At 38.2% G+C, this 16,237-nt stretch overlaps 1 protein-coding gene across 27 annotated transcripts in view; it reads right to left on the minus strand.

Annotated features, from left to right (window-relative positions):
- The window catches only part of RBMS1 (RNA binding motif single stranded interacting protein 1), a 221,515-nt gene that overhangs the window by 46,412 nt on the left and 158,866 nt on the right, over positions 1–16,237 (minus strand). For all 27 annotated transcript variants that reach the window (XM_009237775.4, XM_002812517.6, XM_063712833.1 and 24 more), the window contains one exon: positions 174–232. In XM_009237775.4, the coding sequence (XP_009236050.1) occupies positions 174–232 (59 nt within the window). The remainder of the gene's footprint in view (positions 1–173; positions 233–16,237) is intronic.

Consider the following 16,237-nt stretch of genomic DNA (forward strand, 5'->3'; position numbering starts at 1 on the left):
AACCAGGGACAAATGTAAGTAATATGCTGACACTGTGCAAGACAGAAACTGGGTGATATATAAGATCTGATTTTTAATAAAACGAAGGTGGTTTTGAAACCAAAGATCAGGTTTTAAATTCCATCATTTTTCTAAAGCTATCATTTACCAAATAACCAGCCAAGAAAACATACCTTTGCATTTGTTCGTTGTCTTATCCAAAATTGCCTTTGTGGAGACTATTTTCCCATATCTAAAAAAAAAAAAAAAAAGGAAAAGAAGTTGTAACGAACCCTTATTAATGCCTAAATCCAAAGAACACATTCTTTTCAAACATCTGCAAACTTTAGAGTACAAAATGTTCTTTACTAAGAGACAGGAAATGAGAATTCTAAACTCAAAACTGAAAAAAAGGGAATGGCTAGGCCTCTTGTTTGAATTGTGGGATTGCAGTTTGAAGTTCAATTCTGAAGAAATCAGGTACTCACCTGACAATCTTAGGACAGAAACATGGGATGTGAGCTCTATACAAAATATTTTCTTCTAATAACAGTATATCAGTGGTAAAATACAAAGCCAAATGCAAGGTTATAGAATTCTAACAGGAAAGTACCGTCCTATGATCCATACAGCTTTTATGAAATAGTAACAGGGGAAAGCTGCTTGCATTATTCTATTCATTTTGGTTCTGTGGACAGCAGTGCAAGGCTCCATATCGCCACAGAAAGGCAGGTGTGCACGCATGTTTATGTTTAGCACACTTAATGGTGTCAAACAGATCCTTTTTACTGAGGATTTTTATAACTGTTAATAAATACACTTATTTACACCACTTGTAACTCAGTAATAATAATTACACAGTAAACTCACTAACTTTGTGTGCATGCACATGTGTCTAAGAAACGGACAATCAAGAATATAATGAAGAAGAATATAAGAATTAATCAGGGATTAATCATTAATTTTATGAAGTTTCTATGAGAAATATGTTCAAATTCCTTTATGTGCCATAGATGCTGGGGAATATAGGAAAAATTAAGAACATTAAAATTTAGCATACTGCTACTGAAAACGAAGCGACAGTATAATGTAAATATGAATTGAATCCCACACTCTCTCCATAGTGACCATACTATAAGGAAAAGCACTGTTATCTATGCTTGCCTTCTAAAAATTGAGGAAAAAAAATTTTGAAAGATAACTTTTAAAATTGTTTCTTAAAAATCAAAGTAAGGCTGGGCACGGTGGCTTACACCTGTAATCCCAGCACTTTGGGAGGGAGGGAGATGGATCACTTGTGGCCGAGTTCGAGACCAGCTTGGCCAACATGGCAAAACCCTGTCTCTACTAAAAATACAAAAATTAGCTGGGTATGGTAGTGCATGCCTGTAGTACCAGCTACTTGGGAGGCTGAGACAGGAGAATCGCATGAACTGGGGAGGCGGAGATTGCAGTGAGCCGAGATCGCACCACTGCACTCCACCCTGGGCGACACAGCGAGACTCCATCTCAAAAACAAAACAAATCAAATCAAAGTAAGACTCTGGGAAATGCACGTAACTTACTTGATGCATCTGAGTCTCACGTTTCCTCATTTACAGTCTACTTTCCTAGACATTAACTTCAAAAATTCCACATTTGCTCTACTTTAATTTTCTCATGAATGATGTTGAGGACTAAAAAGCATATTAACATTTTTAGGAAATAGAAGTATTCTGTAGCATTTTAAACCATTGTGAATATTACACACTTGTATTTTATGCATTGAAACAAGCTGAAATATATTTATCTAGAAGAAAAAAAATGGCTTGAGCCACTTCTCTCCTTCAGTTAATCTTCCTTATGTTCACTCCGTGTAATCATGTAATCAAATGATTACTAACTAGGCATGAAAGTAAAGATAATTTCAGGTTCAAATGACAATTACATCTAAGAGGCATAATGCTGCACAAACACCTTCAATTCCCTGTTGAGATTCTGAGCATTTTAACAATATTAACACAGATCACTAGGCTTACAAAGAAATAATTTATAAAAATCTACAAATGAGAAAAAAATAAGTGATTTAAAGACAACCTTTCAGTAATCATTTATCTACCTAGGTTACATGCTTGATATTTACCAGCTCCTATCGTTTGAATATTTCACCCATCCAAATCTCATGTTGGAATATGATTCCCAGCTGAGCATGGCGGCTCATGCCTGTAATCCCAGCACTTTGGAAGGCCAAGGCCAGCAGATGGCTTGAGCCCTAGAGTTCAAGACCAGGCTGGGCAACATGGCACAACCCTGTCTCTACCCTCCCAAAGCACAAAAATTGTCTGGGCATGGTGGTGTGGGGCCTATTGTCCCTGCTACTTAGGAGGCTAAGGTGGGAGGGTTGCTTTAGCCTGGGAGGCAGAGGTTGCAGTGAGCCGTGATCTCGTCACTGCACTCCAGCCTGGGTGACAGAGTGAGACCCTGTCTCAAAACAAAACAAAACAAAACAAAACAAAAACTCCCAATGTTGGAGATCAGGCTTAATGAGAGGTGTCTGGGTTGTGAGGGTGGATCCCTCATGAATAGCTTGGTGCCATCCTTGTGGTAGTGAGTTCCTGCTCTATTAGTTCCGGTGAGAACTGGTTGTGCAAAGAGCCTGGCACCTCCTCCTCTGTTTTCTCTCTTTCTCTATGTGATCTCTGCACACATCTTCTCCCCTTTGCCTTCTGCCAGGAGTGGAAGCTTCCTGAGGCCCTCACAAGCAGCAAGCGCTGATGCTGTGCTTCTTGTACAACCGGCAGAACTACAAACCAAATAAACCTTTTAACAAATTACCTAGCATAGTATTCCTTTACAGGAACACGAAAAATGGACTAAGACACCAGGACTCTCTCATGTGCACAAGTCCTTGACAAAAGCACTTTTAGATTGTATCCCTGCTTCATACTTTTCCAAAAGCGGGGGGACGGTAGGTATGACTCCAATTTGGGGTAAGGAGATTGAGAGTCACAGTGATTAAGAGACTGCTCGAGCTCTCAGAGTTCAGGGCATTTTGTAAACCAAACAGAAGAAAGGCTATTTAGGAGAAGGAAGGTAAAGAGTTGGCCTTTGACACTTCTAGTTCTGCTTTCAACATTTAATGATGGGAAAGACAGGAAAAGGCATGGAGAAAGGGGAATGAGGAAGTAGGCAAAGAGAAAAGGCTCAGTAGTGCTGAATGCAAGCCATGCCACACCCTCTCTCAGCTTGTTTGCTATGTCTGGCATGAGTCTGCTATGCCAGTGCACCTCCCTTCTCTGTGGCAGGTACTCCCCCATCTCATTCCACCTTTCACAGCCCTCTTTCAGGCGTTCTTTGCCCATTCAGCTTCCTCTTCTCCCTCCTTAACTAAGTACTTTCATCAAATTTAATATTTGGTCTTCAACTGTTCCTTCTCTTAGGAAATTCATTCAGTGCCATAGTTTTAATTAATGAATCTCCTCTGATGCTGCTCAGTTCTTCCTTGTGTGTGTATGTGTTTTTTAAAACTCACCAAAGCTTTGGTTTTTCTCTCTTCCTCTTTCTACTTAAATACCTTAATATTTTATTAGGATTCTTAAATATCTAGTGAAATATTTAAGTAGTGAAATATCAAGCCCACCACTTTCTAAATCTCATCTTCAATAGTATCTCAAACATGGCTTTCCCTGTCTCTCTCCATATCTCTTTTCATTCACTAGCACTTTCACTCTCCCAATCTCCTACCAAGCTCAGGGTCCTTGTGCCATCACTAACTCAGTAATTCTTGAATCCAGGTGATCAATAACTCTTCCGAATTTTGTCTTTGATACGTTTCCAATATTCACTTTCTCCCTTCACTGTTTCTAGACACATGCAAAAAACACATAATAGTTCTCCCTGCATCCAGCTTTTCAACCCTGTCTGTTGCATTAATTTACCTTAAATACCACTTTAAACACCTCTCCATTACCTAGTCTACCCATGCTTGAACTTGAACATTATCTTTTCCATGAAACTATCCCTAATCTCTTCAACTATTTAGTTGGCTATTTTCTAAGAAACTAGAAAGGGCATTACATTTGTTGACTTCCTACTTATGTCCTAGACACTGTACCAGGTACTTTGCATGTATGCTTTTATTTAATTAATTTCACAACAATCTTATGAGGTAGGTGTTATTATTCCCATTTGTGCATGAGAAAACAAAAAGCTCATACAAGTTTTGAGCATTACACCTTGCCTGAAATCCCAGAGCTCACAAATGAGTAAATTTTCATGGCAACTTATCAATGAAATGATTTTGAGAAACAATGCCCTCTGAGTATGGAAGAAAGGGTAATGGAAGGTCTGTACAGTACTCAAATATTCATTTTCCAAGAACAGGAAATTTTTTACTCATTTGTTTTAAACATAAGAAATAAAACACGTGGCTTATGGTTGAAAGAGGGATAACAAGACAGAGGATGGTGAGTAGAAAAAGAGTGATTTCTGACATTTATCAGTTTTACTTTCTATTGTGGTTTTCCTTGCAAGTTGTGGAGTAAGACTGAAAGACTGTGATTTCACAGAACATCAGAAAACAGATTCCACTCTGTCTTGTGGGGCAGCTGCATACGGGCCTTCTGCAAACAAGTGGCACAGGAAGCTGCTTATTTGGATTTACCTAAGATGCTGAAGGGCTTCCCTTTCCTAAAATATTCTTCTTTTGGGCTGTCCACTCAATTATACCACTTCCAGCACAAGAGGCGCCCATTAAAATACAGACCCCAGAACTGGAAGATGCAACCCTTGAAATCCATCAGGCCCTAGCTAAGTTAGCTCCTCAGTGGGCAACTTGGATATCTTATTGCGGCAATGGAGTGTAGAACCAGTAGTTTTTGATGTCATGACAAAAGGGCCAGGAAAGGTCCAGATCTAGAATATGAGGAGGAGCCATATATCAAATGGCACCTCAGGGACTGGGATAACGAGTGGGAGGGTTCACAGCAGTCATCATCTCTCTCTACTCATTTTACTTGCAGTAAGATTTAAAGTGAGGGGTGAGGGGGAGCTGTTACAGACAGTGAACATTTAATCTAATTCTGTTGTCAATCACCAATGCCTGTAAGAGTAACAGACATCTGGGTACAAATTCATAAAGCAACCAGATCTTCACCTCCCCTTGCTCCTATCTGTAGCTTATTTTTTATTTATTTATTTATTTTTAAATCATCGGCCAGGCACGGTGGCTAATGCCTGTAATCCCAGCACTTTGGGAGGCTGAGGTGGGCGGATTGCTTGAGCTTAGAAGATCGAGACCAGCCTGGGCAATGTGGCAAAAGCCCCTCTCGACAAACAATACAAAAATTAGCTGGACGTGGTGGTGCGCGCCTGTAGTCCCAGCTACTTAGGAAGCTGAGGTGAGAGGATCACTTGGGTGTGGGAGGCAGAGGTTGCAGTGAGCCAGGACTGCGTCACTGCACTCCAGCCTGGGTGACAGAGTGAGACCCCCTGTTTAAAAAAAAAAATCACTGTTACAGAATAGGGACATATGATGTACTAGGAGAAACAGGCCTCCTGACTGGCGGAATTCACACTCTAAGGACACTAAGAAAGTGCATGACCAAACAGCATGATGTAGAATTTTATGAAAAACAAAAACAAAACAAACAAAAAAAAACTGTGACTATTAAGATTCTTTGGATTTCATCTGGCTTCAAAGTAACTGGGTGAGACCACAGCCCCAGCTACCCAGATTATAATATTCTTTGCTAGAGTAGATAATCCACTCCAGAGCAAGCTCTGACAGTAAAAAGATGAAGAGTAATTAAGAGACATGACTATATAATAATATGAATTTCAAAGGGAGAGGATAACAGGTAAAAGCTCATGTTCATACCTCTTGGCCCCAGTGAACTTGGCTAATAAAACCTTTTGCTTAGAATTTACTAAAACTTCTTTAGTTTGCACCACAGTTTTACTCATTTCTTTCTTTCCATTTAGATCTCCTCTTTCATCTGCCGCAATATAAAATTTAGGTATATCTCAGTTTGCACTTAGTATATAAAGCTTAATTTTCTCCTCTGCTTCTACCACTTAGTTCCTCCTAAATTCTACCTTTTTCGTAATTTATATTACAAAAGAAACACAAGCTTATTGTAATTAGAAGACAAAGAAAAGTAGGTTGAAAAATTAAAATCACCTGAAGTCCTGGATATGATTATTGGTGCATATCATTATAGATTTTATCCACTGGCACGTACAAATGTATAAACGTATGTGTGTGCGTGCATGCATGCACGCGCACGCCCACACACACACACACACACACACAAATTTTCCTGTGTGCTAGGGAACGTGCAGCTTTTGAAGAGTCCCAGTTATAAGCCAAAGCTCTGGAGAGTGGCGTCCACTCCAACCACCACCAACAGATGGCGACAATGGTTGTTAAGTTATTTTAATATTGGTCATTTCAGTTGTAAATTCATTTAAGGCACATGGGGTCATTTGCAGTGCTTGTGCTAGTTTTAGAATATTTTATGAACATTATTAAACCTGAAAACACAATGGGTGTGTTTAAAACAACAGTAAAAAAAAGTGATATGTATAAACAAAACAGATACTTTAACTTTGAGAAAGGGCAGAATATCGCTCATGCATATAGGATGACAGTTTTCATAATAACTGCTCCTGAAGGACAAACAGGGATTCACACATCCCGTAAAAGATGCTGTGCCTATGTATATGACCATAATTAGCAAGTAGGAGGGACAGGGGATTGAAATGAGAAAAAGAAGAAAAAAATAAAACAACATCAGAAAACGTATGACCTGGCGAGTTAATTCAGGGGAATAATAAAAGTAATTACTTAAAGGTATACAGCTCCTACTCTATGCCAGGCACTATTCTAAGCGATATATATATATATATACACATATATATGGCATATATATGTATATATGGTGAATATATGGTATATATATGTATACATGGCATATATATGTATATGTGTATATATATGCATATGTATATATGGCATATATATGCCATGTATACAGACATATATGCCATATATACATATATATGCATATACATATATATACATATATATGCATATACATATATACATATATATGCATATACATATATATACATATATATGCATATACATATATATACACATATATATATGCCAATTATCTTAATCTTCGTAATCTTTTGGGGAAGTGGAGTATTACTCCTACTTTGTAGATGTGAAACTCAGGAGCAGAGTCAGTAAGGGACATATTCAAGATTACACAACTAAGTAGCAAAGATGGGAGGTAGAACATTTGCTTTGGAGTTTAAAGGCCAAGCACGTTGACAGCTATAGAAACTTGGGTCACCCACCACAGATTGAAAGTAATTCCCAGTTTGACTCTGCACACAGCTCCAAAAGAGTAAGGAGATGAGGGGTGGACTCTGTAATTGCTAAGGTCCTTAAGACAGATGCTGATGACATTCAGGAAGAAGTTACCTGCCTAAAGACCTTCTGGATACATGACATTGGTCTATCTTGGAATAACACGCCCAGTAGAGCACATACCTCAGTGAGGGGTCGGCAGGACTGGCTTTAAAGCTTAAAAGGAATAACTAATGTATCTATTTGAGGGAAATGAATTTGAGGACTACAAGTCAAACCCCCTCTTGTTATTTTGGAGTTGCTGGGAAAAAAGAAAAAATACAATACACGCCCTCACACATGTACACACAGATGAATGCAGTTTTCTAACTCACTTTTTTGGCTGCTTTGTTTTTTCAATGGCCTCCCAGACAAAGGGGATTTCCTAAAACTTGCTTTAGCTCTTTCAACAGTGGTTGGATAGGGGAAGGAACACAAAGTATACATTACGTCTGTTCAGCAAATAAAGTTTTTTGGAGAATGAGGCCCAAAAATAGTAGAAAGGGTCATTACCCATGTTATTCTGAATTCTCACTACCTGGAATAATTCAGGTGGTTATATTTCTTTTATTTACTTGGTATGTAAAGTGGTATTTGGAGATGAGACAGAAGATGTAAAAATTTATTAGGCAATCAAAATCAAATAAATTTTATATGACATTTACTTCTTTTGCCTTGATGATTTTCAATGTTTCTACTTCCAAGACACAAAAATTAAGGGTATAGAAAGATATTCCCCATTTCATTTGGTTGTTCTGGCCTAACTCTTACATTAGATAACTGCCCCTCTTCCACTTGTGTTATATGGCTGAGTGTACCTTTGTGAATAAAAGATTCCTGGTGTATGTAGAACAGGAAGCTACATCTTATGCAGCTGGAAGTGAAGCCAGGGTTTAAAGGAGAATGCTTGGCAAGAAAAGCTACTGCAGACCTAAAGGTCAGAAACAACTGAAAACCAGGCGCTGAAGGTGAAGGGATTACAGGAAAGATAAGTACAGTCAAGAAAGGAGATATCAAACCAAGAAATCAACTCACAAATATTTATAGCATGTTTACAGTATGCCCTTTCAAGGCCTATGCAAAATACAGCGGATGCCACACCTACTATTAAGGAGGACAGTCCTTTGGGGTATGTAAAAAACTTTTAATACTAAAAAATAACTAAAAATATGAGACCCTGTATGATGGATGCTAAATAAAGGAGGCATAAACATAGAGGGAAGGTCAAGTTGAGTAAGAAAAACCGGGGAAAACAAAAATCTAGGTGGGCTCTGTAGGACAATAAAGAATCTAATGCAAACCTATGTAGTGAGTTATGGAAGCTTAAGTCTCCAAAGGTCTTGGAGGACTCTGCATTCTAAGAAAAGGACAGAGAGAACAGAATGAGACTGGAGGATTTGGAACTGTAGAATGAAATCACAAGAGCAATTATTTTAGTAAGATTAACAAAAATTTTTGTCCAGGATTAGCAGAGAGAGATGCCACATTTTATTTATTTTCTTGCGTTTTGTACTTTGGCAATAACACTTAAGTTCAAGAAATTACAATGAGGGATGACGAGATGGAGGGGGTGAATGGAAAGGCTCTACAGGGCAGGAGAGATTAAAGACAAAGGATTTCTTTGAAGAAGCCTTAAATGCTTAACTTGACATCTGAGAAAAATAATCCGTGGTATCTGTGCAATGGAAAGCCAGTGGCTTGTCTCTGTGAATTTAGAAGATGGGGAAAAGGAAACACAAAGTTCACTTTTCTGAACTGTCCTGGAAAGGAAAACAATTTCAGCTCCAGCCACAGATACAGAGCCTGCAGATTTGGGGTGATTTAGCAGAAGTTCAGACAATCCTCATGTGGTCTAACTCTCAGCTAGCCTAGCTGCCTTACAGCATGTGAGCTGATGAAGAATGAATTACAGAAGCATTGGGACAAAGTTATCACATTTTTTCAAGAGAAGATACAGACATCTACATACTTGATTTTTCATAACTTTGAAACTTTCAGATCAACACATCCTTTGAGAGTACAAATGACACTGGTCATCTCTACCCAGATTTTGAGACTAATAACCTTTTCTCACTAAATTGCGAATCATTCCTGTTAATGTCTTATCAACATTCCTGGGTGAATCCATTATAAATAGTATATAAAGGTAACAATTGATGCTGTTTACTGTATGTATAACTTGGACTAAAAAATTCATATAAAACACTAAAACTACCTCATTAAAAATCGCTAAGATGCATTTTTTTGCCATAGTCTATGAAAAACTTATAACCTCTCTTCTAAATAAAAGAGCATATTATAAAGCATTTGATTTATTACACAGACTTGCTATTACAGTTTAGTATCAAGTCTATTATGATCTGCAATCAAGGTAAAGTAGCTTTACATTATTTTATGGTCTTTTAAGAGCACATTGCACACAAAAGGTCATTTACATTATCTTATGACAACATTTTTACCACAAGTCACTGTACTGCAGTACTTAAGGATGCAGTCACAGATGGCCAGACCCAAATTAGTGCTCCCGAGTACTAACATGTCAGAGGAAAATAATATGTGCCGAAAATGAAACCCCGAATTTTGCAAGTAAAATGTATATTATCTATCATAAAAATGAATCCCTAAATGTCTCAAACACTGATTAATGTCCAACTCTTAAAGCAAAGGCAATTTGATTATAGAAAGTGGCCTTTTATTTCTGAATTGAATTTATGAACTGACAATAATTATTTCTTAAATTTTCTTCCTCTCCCACTAAAACTTGTAATGTATTTTCTTTGCTCTGACAGTGTCACCTTTGTGTTTATATACTACTTAACTTTACTGAAACATAAGGAAGACAATGTTATAATGGAAAGAAGACAGAGTTGCCACCAGAGACACCATATCAAGTGCTGATATGGCCAATGGGCAGCCCTGTGACTCTGGTGTAGTTAGTTGCCTGGCCTCAGGATCCTCATCTGTAAAGTTGTATGATAATGTCTCCCTCACAGCACTGTTATAAATGACCAGTACGGTGCCTGACATATAATGAATATTCAATGACTAAGAAATGTTATTCTTTTCTCTCATACCCTTCAATTAAGGGCACTTCTAATTCTAATTACTTGAGACTTGAGAGCATTTACCTAGACTACCTTCTTACCCTAATATCAATGTGATCCAATGTGGCAAAATGTTGACAAAAGAGAGACCCAACTTTTTTGTAACTTTTCAGCACAGTTTTTTTATTTTTCATATTGTAACCTCTCAACATACATTGGTTTGAGTGAATAAAATATAAACATGTAATATGATTTTCCCCCCAAAAGTGTTTGGTGTGGGGAATTGGCAGCAGTGAGGAGAAGGGAAATACATTTTGCCTTAGAAAATGAATATGACCTCATATTTTATGCCAATTTAGCTCATAAAATCACAGGAGGGAAGCAAGGCAATTTAGGAACTTAAAATGGAATTAAAAATTAGCACCCTCTCTCTGCCCCCAACACCGCAGAAACAAAACTACAAGGGGCCGGGGTGGAACACGCGCAAAAAACCCAGAAAAGCTTTCGTTCCTAAACTGTTTTTCAAGTGTCTCTAAATTTGTCACTGCTTTTAAAGTAAATCACACAACTGGAAATCTTACACACACATACACAACCAGATAACTGTGTCAGAATCTGTAGAAAGTGAATGCATTAAACTCCAACACTGAAAACCATAAATGACTGCTTCATTCAAAACAAGAACAGCGTGACAGAGAGTAAAAGTAAACACCCTCTCTGAAGCAAAACAGAGTTATCTGAAGCTATTAAAACAGTGTGCAAAATTACCTAGAAATTTCTCTTGATTCTGATACAAGCTAAAAAGGCAAGAGTCAAATTGGACATTTCTTCGACTGAACACTAATGCTGGCTTTGATCCAAAACACTCCACCAGCATATTGATTTTCAAACGTAGTCCATCCTTTTCTCAAGTAATAAATCCTGACTGCCCTGTGACCTTGAAAAGCCAGTCTGAAGAACAGACTGACATGGAAAATGATATCTATTTTACTCACTTCAGCTCTAAAAAATTTGGGGATAGGATATAAACATATCCCTAGTAAAAGACACACTTGGACTGTCTAAGCAAGGGAATGCTACCACAGCCTGCCAGCAGAGTTGACGTTTCTAAACTTAGACGTTTAGCTCAAAGGTCACTTGTGACAATGGTTACAGCTGTAAGAGCAGATCTGATGGAAAAGGATACACAGCCCCCCATATTGATTTCTTACTGGTTTGTCTGCAAACTACCCCGTCCTTAGATACTGCAGATAAAGATGAGCAATCACTGCGGAGGTAGGACAGTACGGCTCCAAAAATTCACAATCTTGAAACTTAAGAAAATCAGACAGGAATTATCTTTATATGAAAACATGTAACTAGAAAGAGCACCAAATGCTGTAAAATTACTTTAGTATCAGTTTCTCACAATTACCGTATCCTAAACGAAGTTTGTAAAGATGCCTCATCCTCAATAGAGCTTGAATCCACTGTTTTCCAGATAATGATGTTCTTCTGCTTGTAGTTGGCAAGTGTAGGGTCTGGGTATGGAGATCAGGGCTAAAAGTGTTTCTTATCTATATGATTGTCAGTAAGCATTTACCAATCTTGTTTTGAGAAACCTTGCATAATAGGAGAGCTGTTGATAGGATGGCAAAATGCTATTCAGATTCCTTAAAAAACAAAAAAACTAGATTCTAGAAACTAAAGGCAGATAAGGCCAATGTTGATCTGAGGCAAAATTCTAGATTGGATTAGTAAACAGAAGGTCAGAGACACTTATGAAAAGAACAAGTACTAGCAAAGTCCTTAAGAGCAAGTCATGACACCTTAATTTTAGACTTCTAACCTCCAGAACTGTAAGAACATTAAATTTTTGCTATTTCTCTTTGGGGGGTGGTGAGAAAATCAGGGCTGCTTAGGAATGTTACATAATGTATTCTGATTTGAGTTAAATAAAAAATCATTATTTGCTCACAGATCAGATGAAGAAACCTGGGAAGATGAAATGTGGCTTGAGTGAGTGGGTAACTGGATGAACGAGTGATTGAGTTGTCAACTGTTGGTTAGCAGTCATGGCGAACATGAAGGGAGGCATCTGGAGATATGCCATACAGCTCTGTTCTTGGCCAGCACTTGTAAAAGACGTTTTAAACAATGACATAAATCAGGTCATTGGTGGCACACTTATCAAATATATAAATGTCCCAAAGCTGGGGGGGATGGTGAATGTAAGATGACAGAATTAACACTTTCAAATTATTTCAACAGGCTAGAATGAATACTTAGCCAAAGTCAATAAAATAATATTCACTAGGGAAAAATAGGTCTTATATATAAGTTCCAAAGGGGCAAAATCAACTGTACAAATTTAGAAAAAGCCTTGGCTTGTTCACATGAAAATATCTGTTTTTTTTTGTTTGTTTGTTTGCTTTTGATTAAGCACAAGTTCAAGTTCCCAGAATAACTAAAATATAGGTTGCACTGAAAAAAAAAAAAAAATGAGCCGATCGTAGAAAGACATTATGCTCTTGGGCCTTTCTGCTCACCATTCTCCAACACTCACTGTTATGGGTTGAACTGTGTTCCCCCAAAAGATATGTGGAAGTCCTACGCCCCAAGACCTCTGAAGGTGATCTTATTTAGAAACAGGGTCTTTGAAGATGTAGTCAAGTTAAGATGAGTCTCTCAGGGTAGGCCCTAATCCAGTGTGACTATTGTCCTCATAAGACGGAGATGTGAACAGAGACACATGGGGAGAAGGCTATGTGAAAACGGAGGCAGAGATTAGAGGGAGAGATTCCTGCAAGCCAGGAACTTACTAAGGATTGCTGACAAACTACCAAAGCTGGAAGAGGTAAGAAAGCATGTTCCCCCACAGATTTCAAAGGGAGCATGGCCCTGCTGACACCTTAATTTTGGACTTCTAGCCTCCACAACCGTAAGACAGTAACTACTAGTTGTTTTAAGCTACCCAGGTTGTGGTACTGTGTTACAGCAGTCTTAACAAATGAATAAAACTCCAGCCAGCTTGCCTGTATATCGCTATACAGGTCCCTGTCCTGCCCTGCTCCACCTTAATTTCCTGCCTTTTAAGATTTTCCTTCACCAGGGAAATTTAGCATCTTTCTGCAAGACTCAGTTTAATGGCATTCTCTAGCAGCAGGCCTTTTCCGACCTTCCCCGGCTGAGCTGAGTGCTGTCTCTGCACTCTGCCCATGGCATCCTGTCCACGCAGCATCTTGGTGCAGCAATCAGCACACTGCTACATTATCTGCATGGCTGTCATCCCCATTAGGTGTGTGCCCTTGGACTGTGTGTTTTCCTCCTTGTATATGAGGCCTCAGCATAGTGCCTGACAAATAATAAACATTTGACATTCAGAAGAAAGGAGTGGAGGAATAAATAAATAAGAGCCTGTTTTCATGAAGTGTTTTCTACATTCAGCGCAATTATTCTAAACATCTCCTTTAACCTGATCTTCTGAGCTCTTTCAGAAGAGAGTAAGCACCATAAACAAAGAGCTAGAAATCACATCCTACAAGGAAGGAACAGCTGAAGGTCTTACCAATGCTTACCTAGAAAAGGAAAGACTATAAGGCAGGCCTTTCCAAAAACTGGAGTCGAGTGTTTGCAGCCACTAGAAGTTTTCTAGCAGAACTAGCCTGGGTCAGGGAGGGTGCTGCAGAGCAGGGTTTCACGAAAACTAACCTGGGGAAAGATGATCACCACTGTGTCAGCAGAAAAATAGGTGCCATGGATTTGTCAAAAAATTAAGTTCGATTATGTACTCCTAATTTTTTTGGTAGTGAAATGGTCTTTCTTTTTAAGAAAGAGTGATAAAAGATGGTGGTTGTTGCAGTTTGTGTTCTTTTTGACTCTATGCTGGATCCCTAACCCTAATTATTTTTGTTTAGTTTACTGGTCCTTAAAATCTAAAAATCTAGGAAACTACTAAAATATGGTGGGTTGGTGGATAGAGGCTTTGATATCCCTGCTTTGAAAGAGGACTGGACATCCTGTTGATACAAGATGAATGTCAGTAAATGTAATGGTTACATGTATAGAATTACTGAGTAAAAGAATAGTGGCAAAGATACCTTTTAAAAACCACACCTCACAGCATTCAATTTATTTTAATTTCAAGTTATAAACTAGGACAAAAACGGCCCAATACAATTTTGTAAAATTGTGTATGAATTGACCATGCCACAAACAAAAATCCACATAAGAGAAAAAAAAATCAAACAACAGGGAGAGGCATCTGATTAGCTTTTCTCCTCATTCTCTCTGGGATTCAGCTGAAGTGAGCATGTTATCAGCAATGATGCCTCCTCACACTTCCTGTGACTATCCTGCTGAATTAGCAGAACACAACCCCTCCACTCCCCTAACTTCCTGCTTCCTTTCCCGCTTTGTTCAGGGCTTACTTAACTTTGTATGCTTAAATGGTCAGGGTAAAAATGGGTCCTGAACATCCATGCAGGATTTTACAGGTCTGTCAAAAGACCCCTCAGAGCCAAAAAGGAGTGAATCCTCCAAGGGGAGCTGAGATCCTAGTGATACTAGAAAATCACTGAAGACATGGGGTCAAAGCATGGAACCAGAAAGCTTCTTTAGATGACGTGGTTTTTTAAATATATATATATATAAAGTATGTTTTTTATATATATATATAAAAAATATGTTTTATATATATTTTATATATATAATGTTTTATATATATTTTATATATATAGTTTTATATATTTTTTATATATATTTTATGTTTTACATATTTTATATATATTTTTTATATATATAATGTTTTATATATATAAAACATACTTTATATGTGTATAAATGTATACACGAGTGTGTTTATATAGGCATACACATACACTCATATGTGCATATGTCTATACACACACATACATAAAATAAGTATAAACTATTTTATACTTTAAAAAGTAAATGTACCAGCTCTGGCATTAAAGTGGGATTCAAGACGTAAGGCAACCTAGGTGGAGGTGAGCTCACTCTTTGCAGACCTCACCCCAGAGGCTGCTGGGTGATGATGGAGGTGGGGGCAGAAAGGGTAGGTGGGCTTTCTTTGAGATCGAGTTGAGGGAAAGGCAGGGATATGAAATGATTATCTCTCCTGTGTTATTTGAGAAATAGGTATTATAAATCATCTATATTGTGATCCTAATAATAATAATTTCCATTCTCTTGTTAGGAATACAGTATGTGTTGTAGAATGGAGGTACAATAAATGATACAGTCCTGAAGAAAACTTATGTGCCCTTTCCCACTACTTAACTGCTCAGAGCTCAGCTTATCAAAATATTTGTTTTGTTTTACCTGGGTCAGCCCCCACCAGGCCAGCCTGGGACCCTTCCACAGGCCAGTCCCTGTTCCAAACCACATCCAGAAGGTGATAATGACCCCGTCAACACCCAGGCCTGCACTGGGCTCAGTAATTGCTCCAGGCCCCTGCTTCTTTCCTCTCACAAATACCTTAACTCAGAAGGAAGGCAGGGAACGGCTTGAAGCTGAAGCTCATTTCCTAGACCTAACTCCAAGCTCTTCCCAAACCACACACTTCACTGATGGAGCCAATAAGACAGGAACGGGGCAAGTGAAGTACGGGATGGGTGGTGAAGGGTAATAAGCACTTTTAGGTCCATTAAATGAAAAATCAAATTTCCTTCTAGTGGCTGAGCATAAAACAGAAGAAACAATCATAGAAGAATCAGAGAGATGTTGTGATGGAAACTCAGGAGATAACAACAAACCCGTTTTTCTAAAACCAACAAGTACTTCAGAGAGATGAAGCCACATAACATTTCAGCAT

This window comes from Pongo abelii, chromosome 11, assembly GCF_028885655.2.
Source record: "Pongo abelii isolate AG06213 chromosome 11, NHGRI_mPonAbe1-v2.0_pri, whole genome shotgun sequence".
Lineage (NCBI taxonomy): Eukaryota > Metazoa > Chordata > Mammalia > Primates > Hominidae > Pongo > Pongo abelii.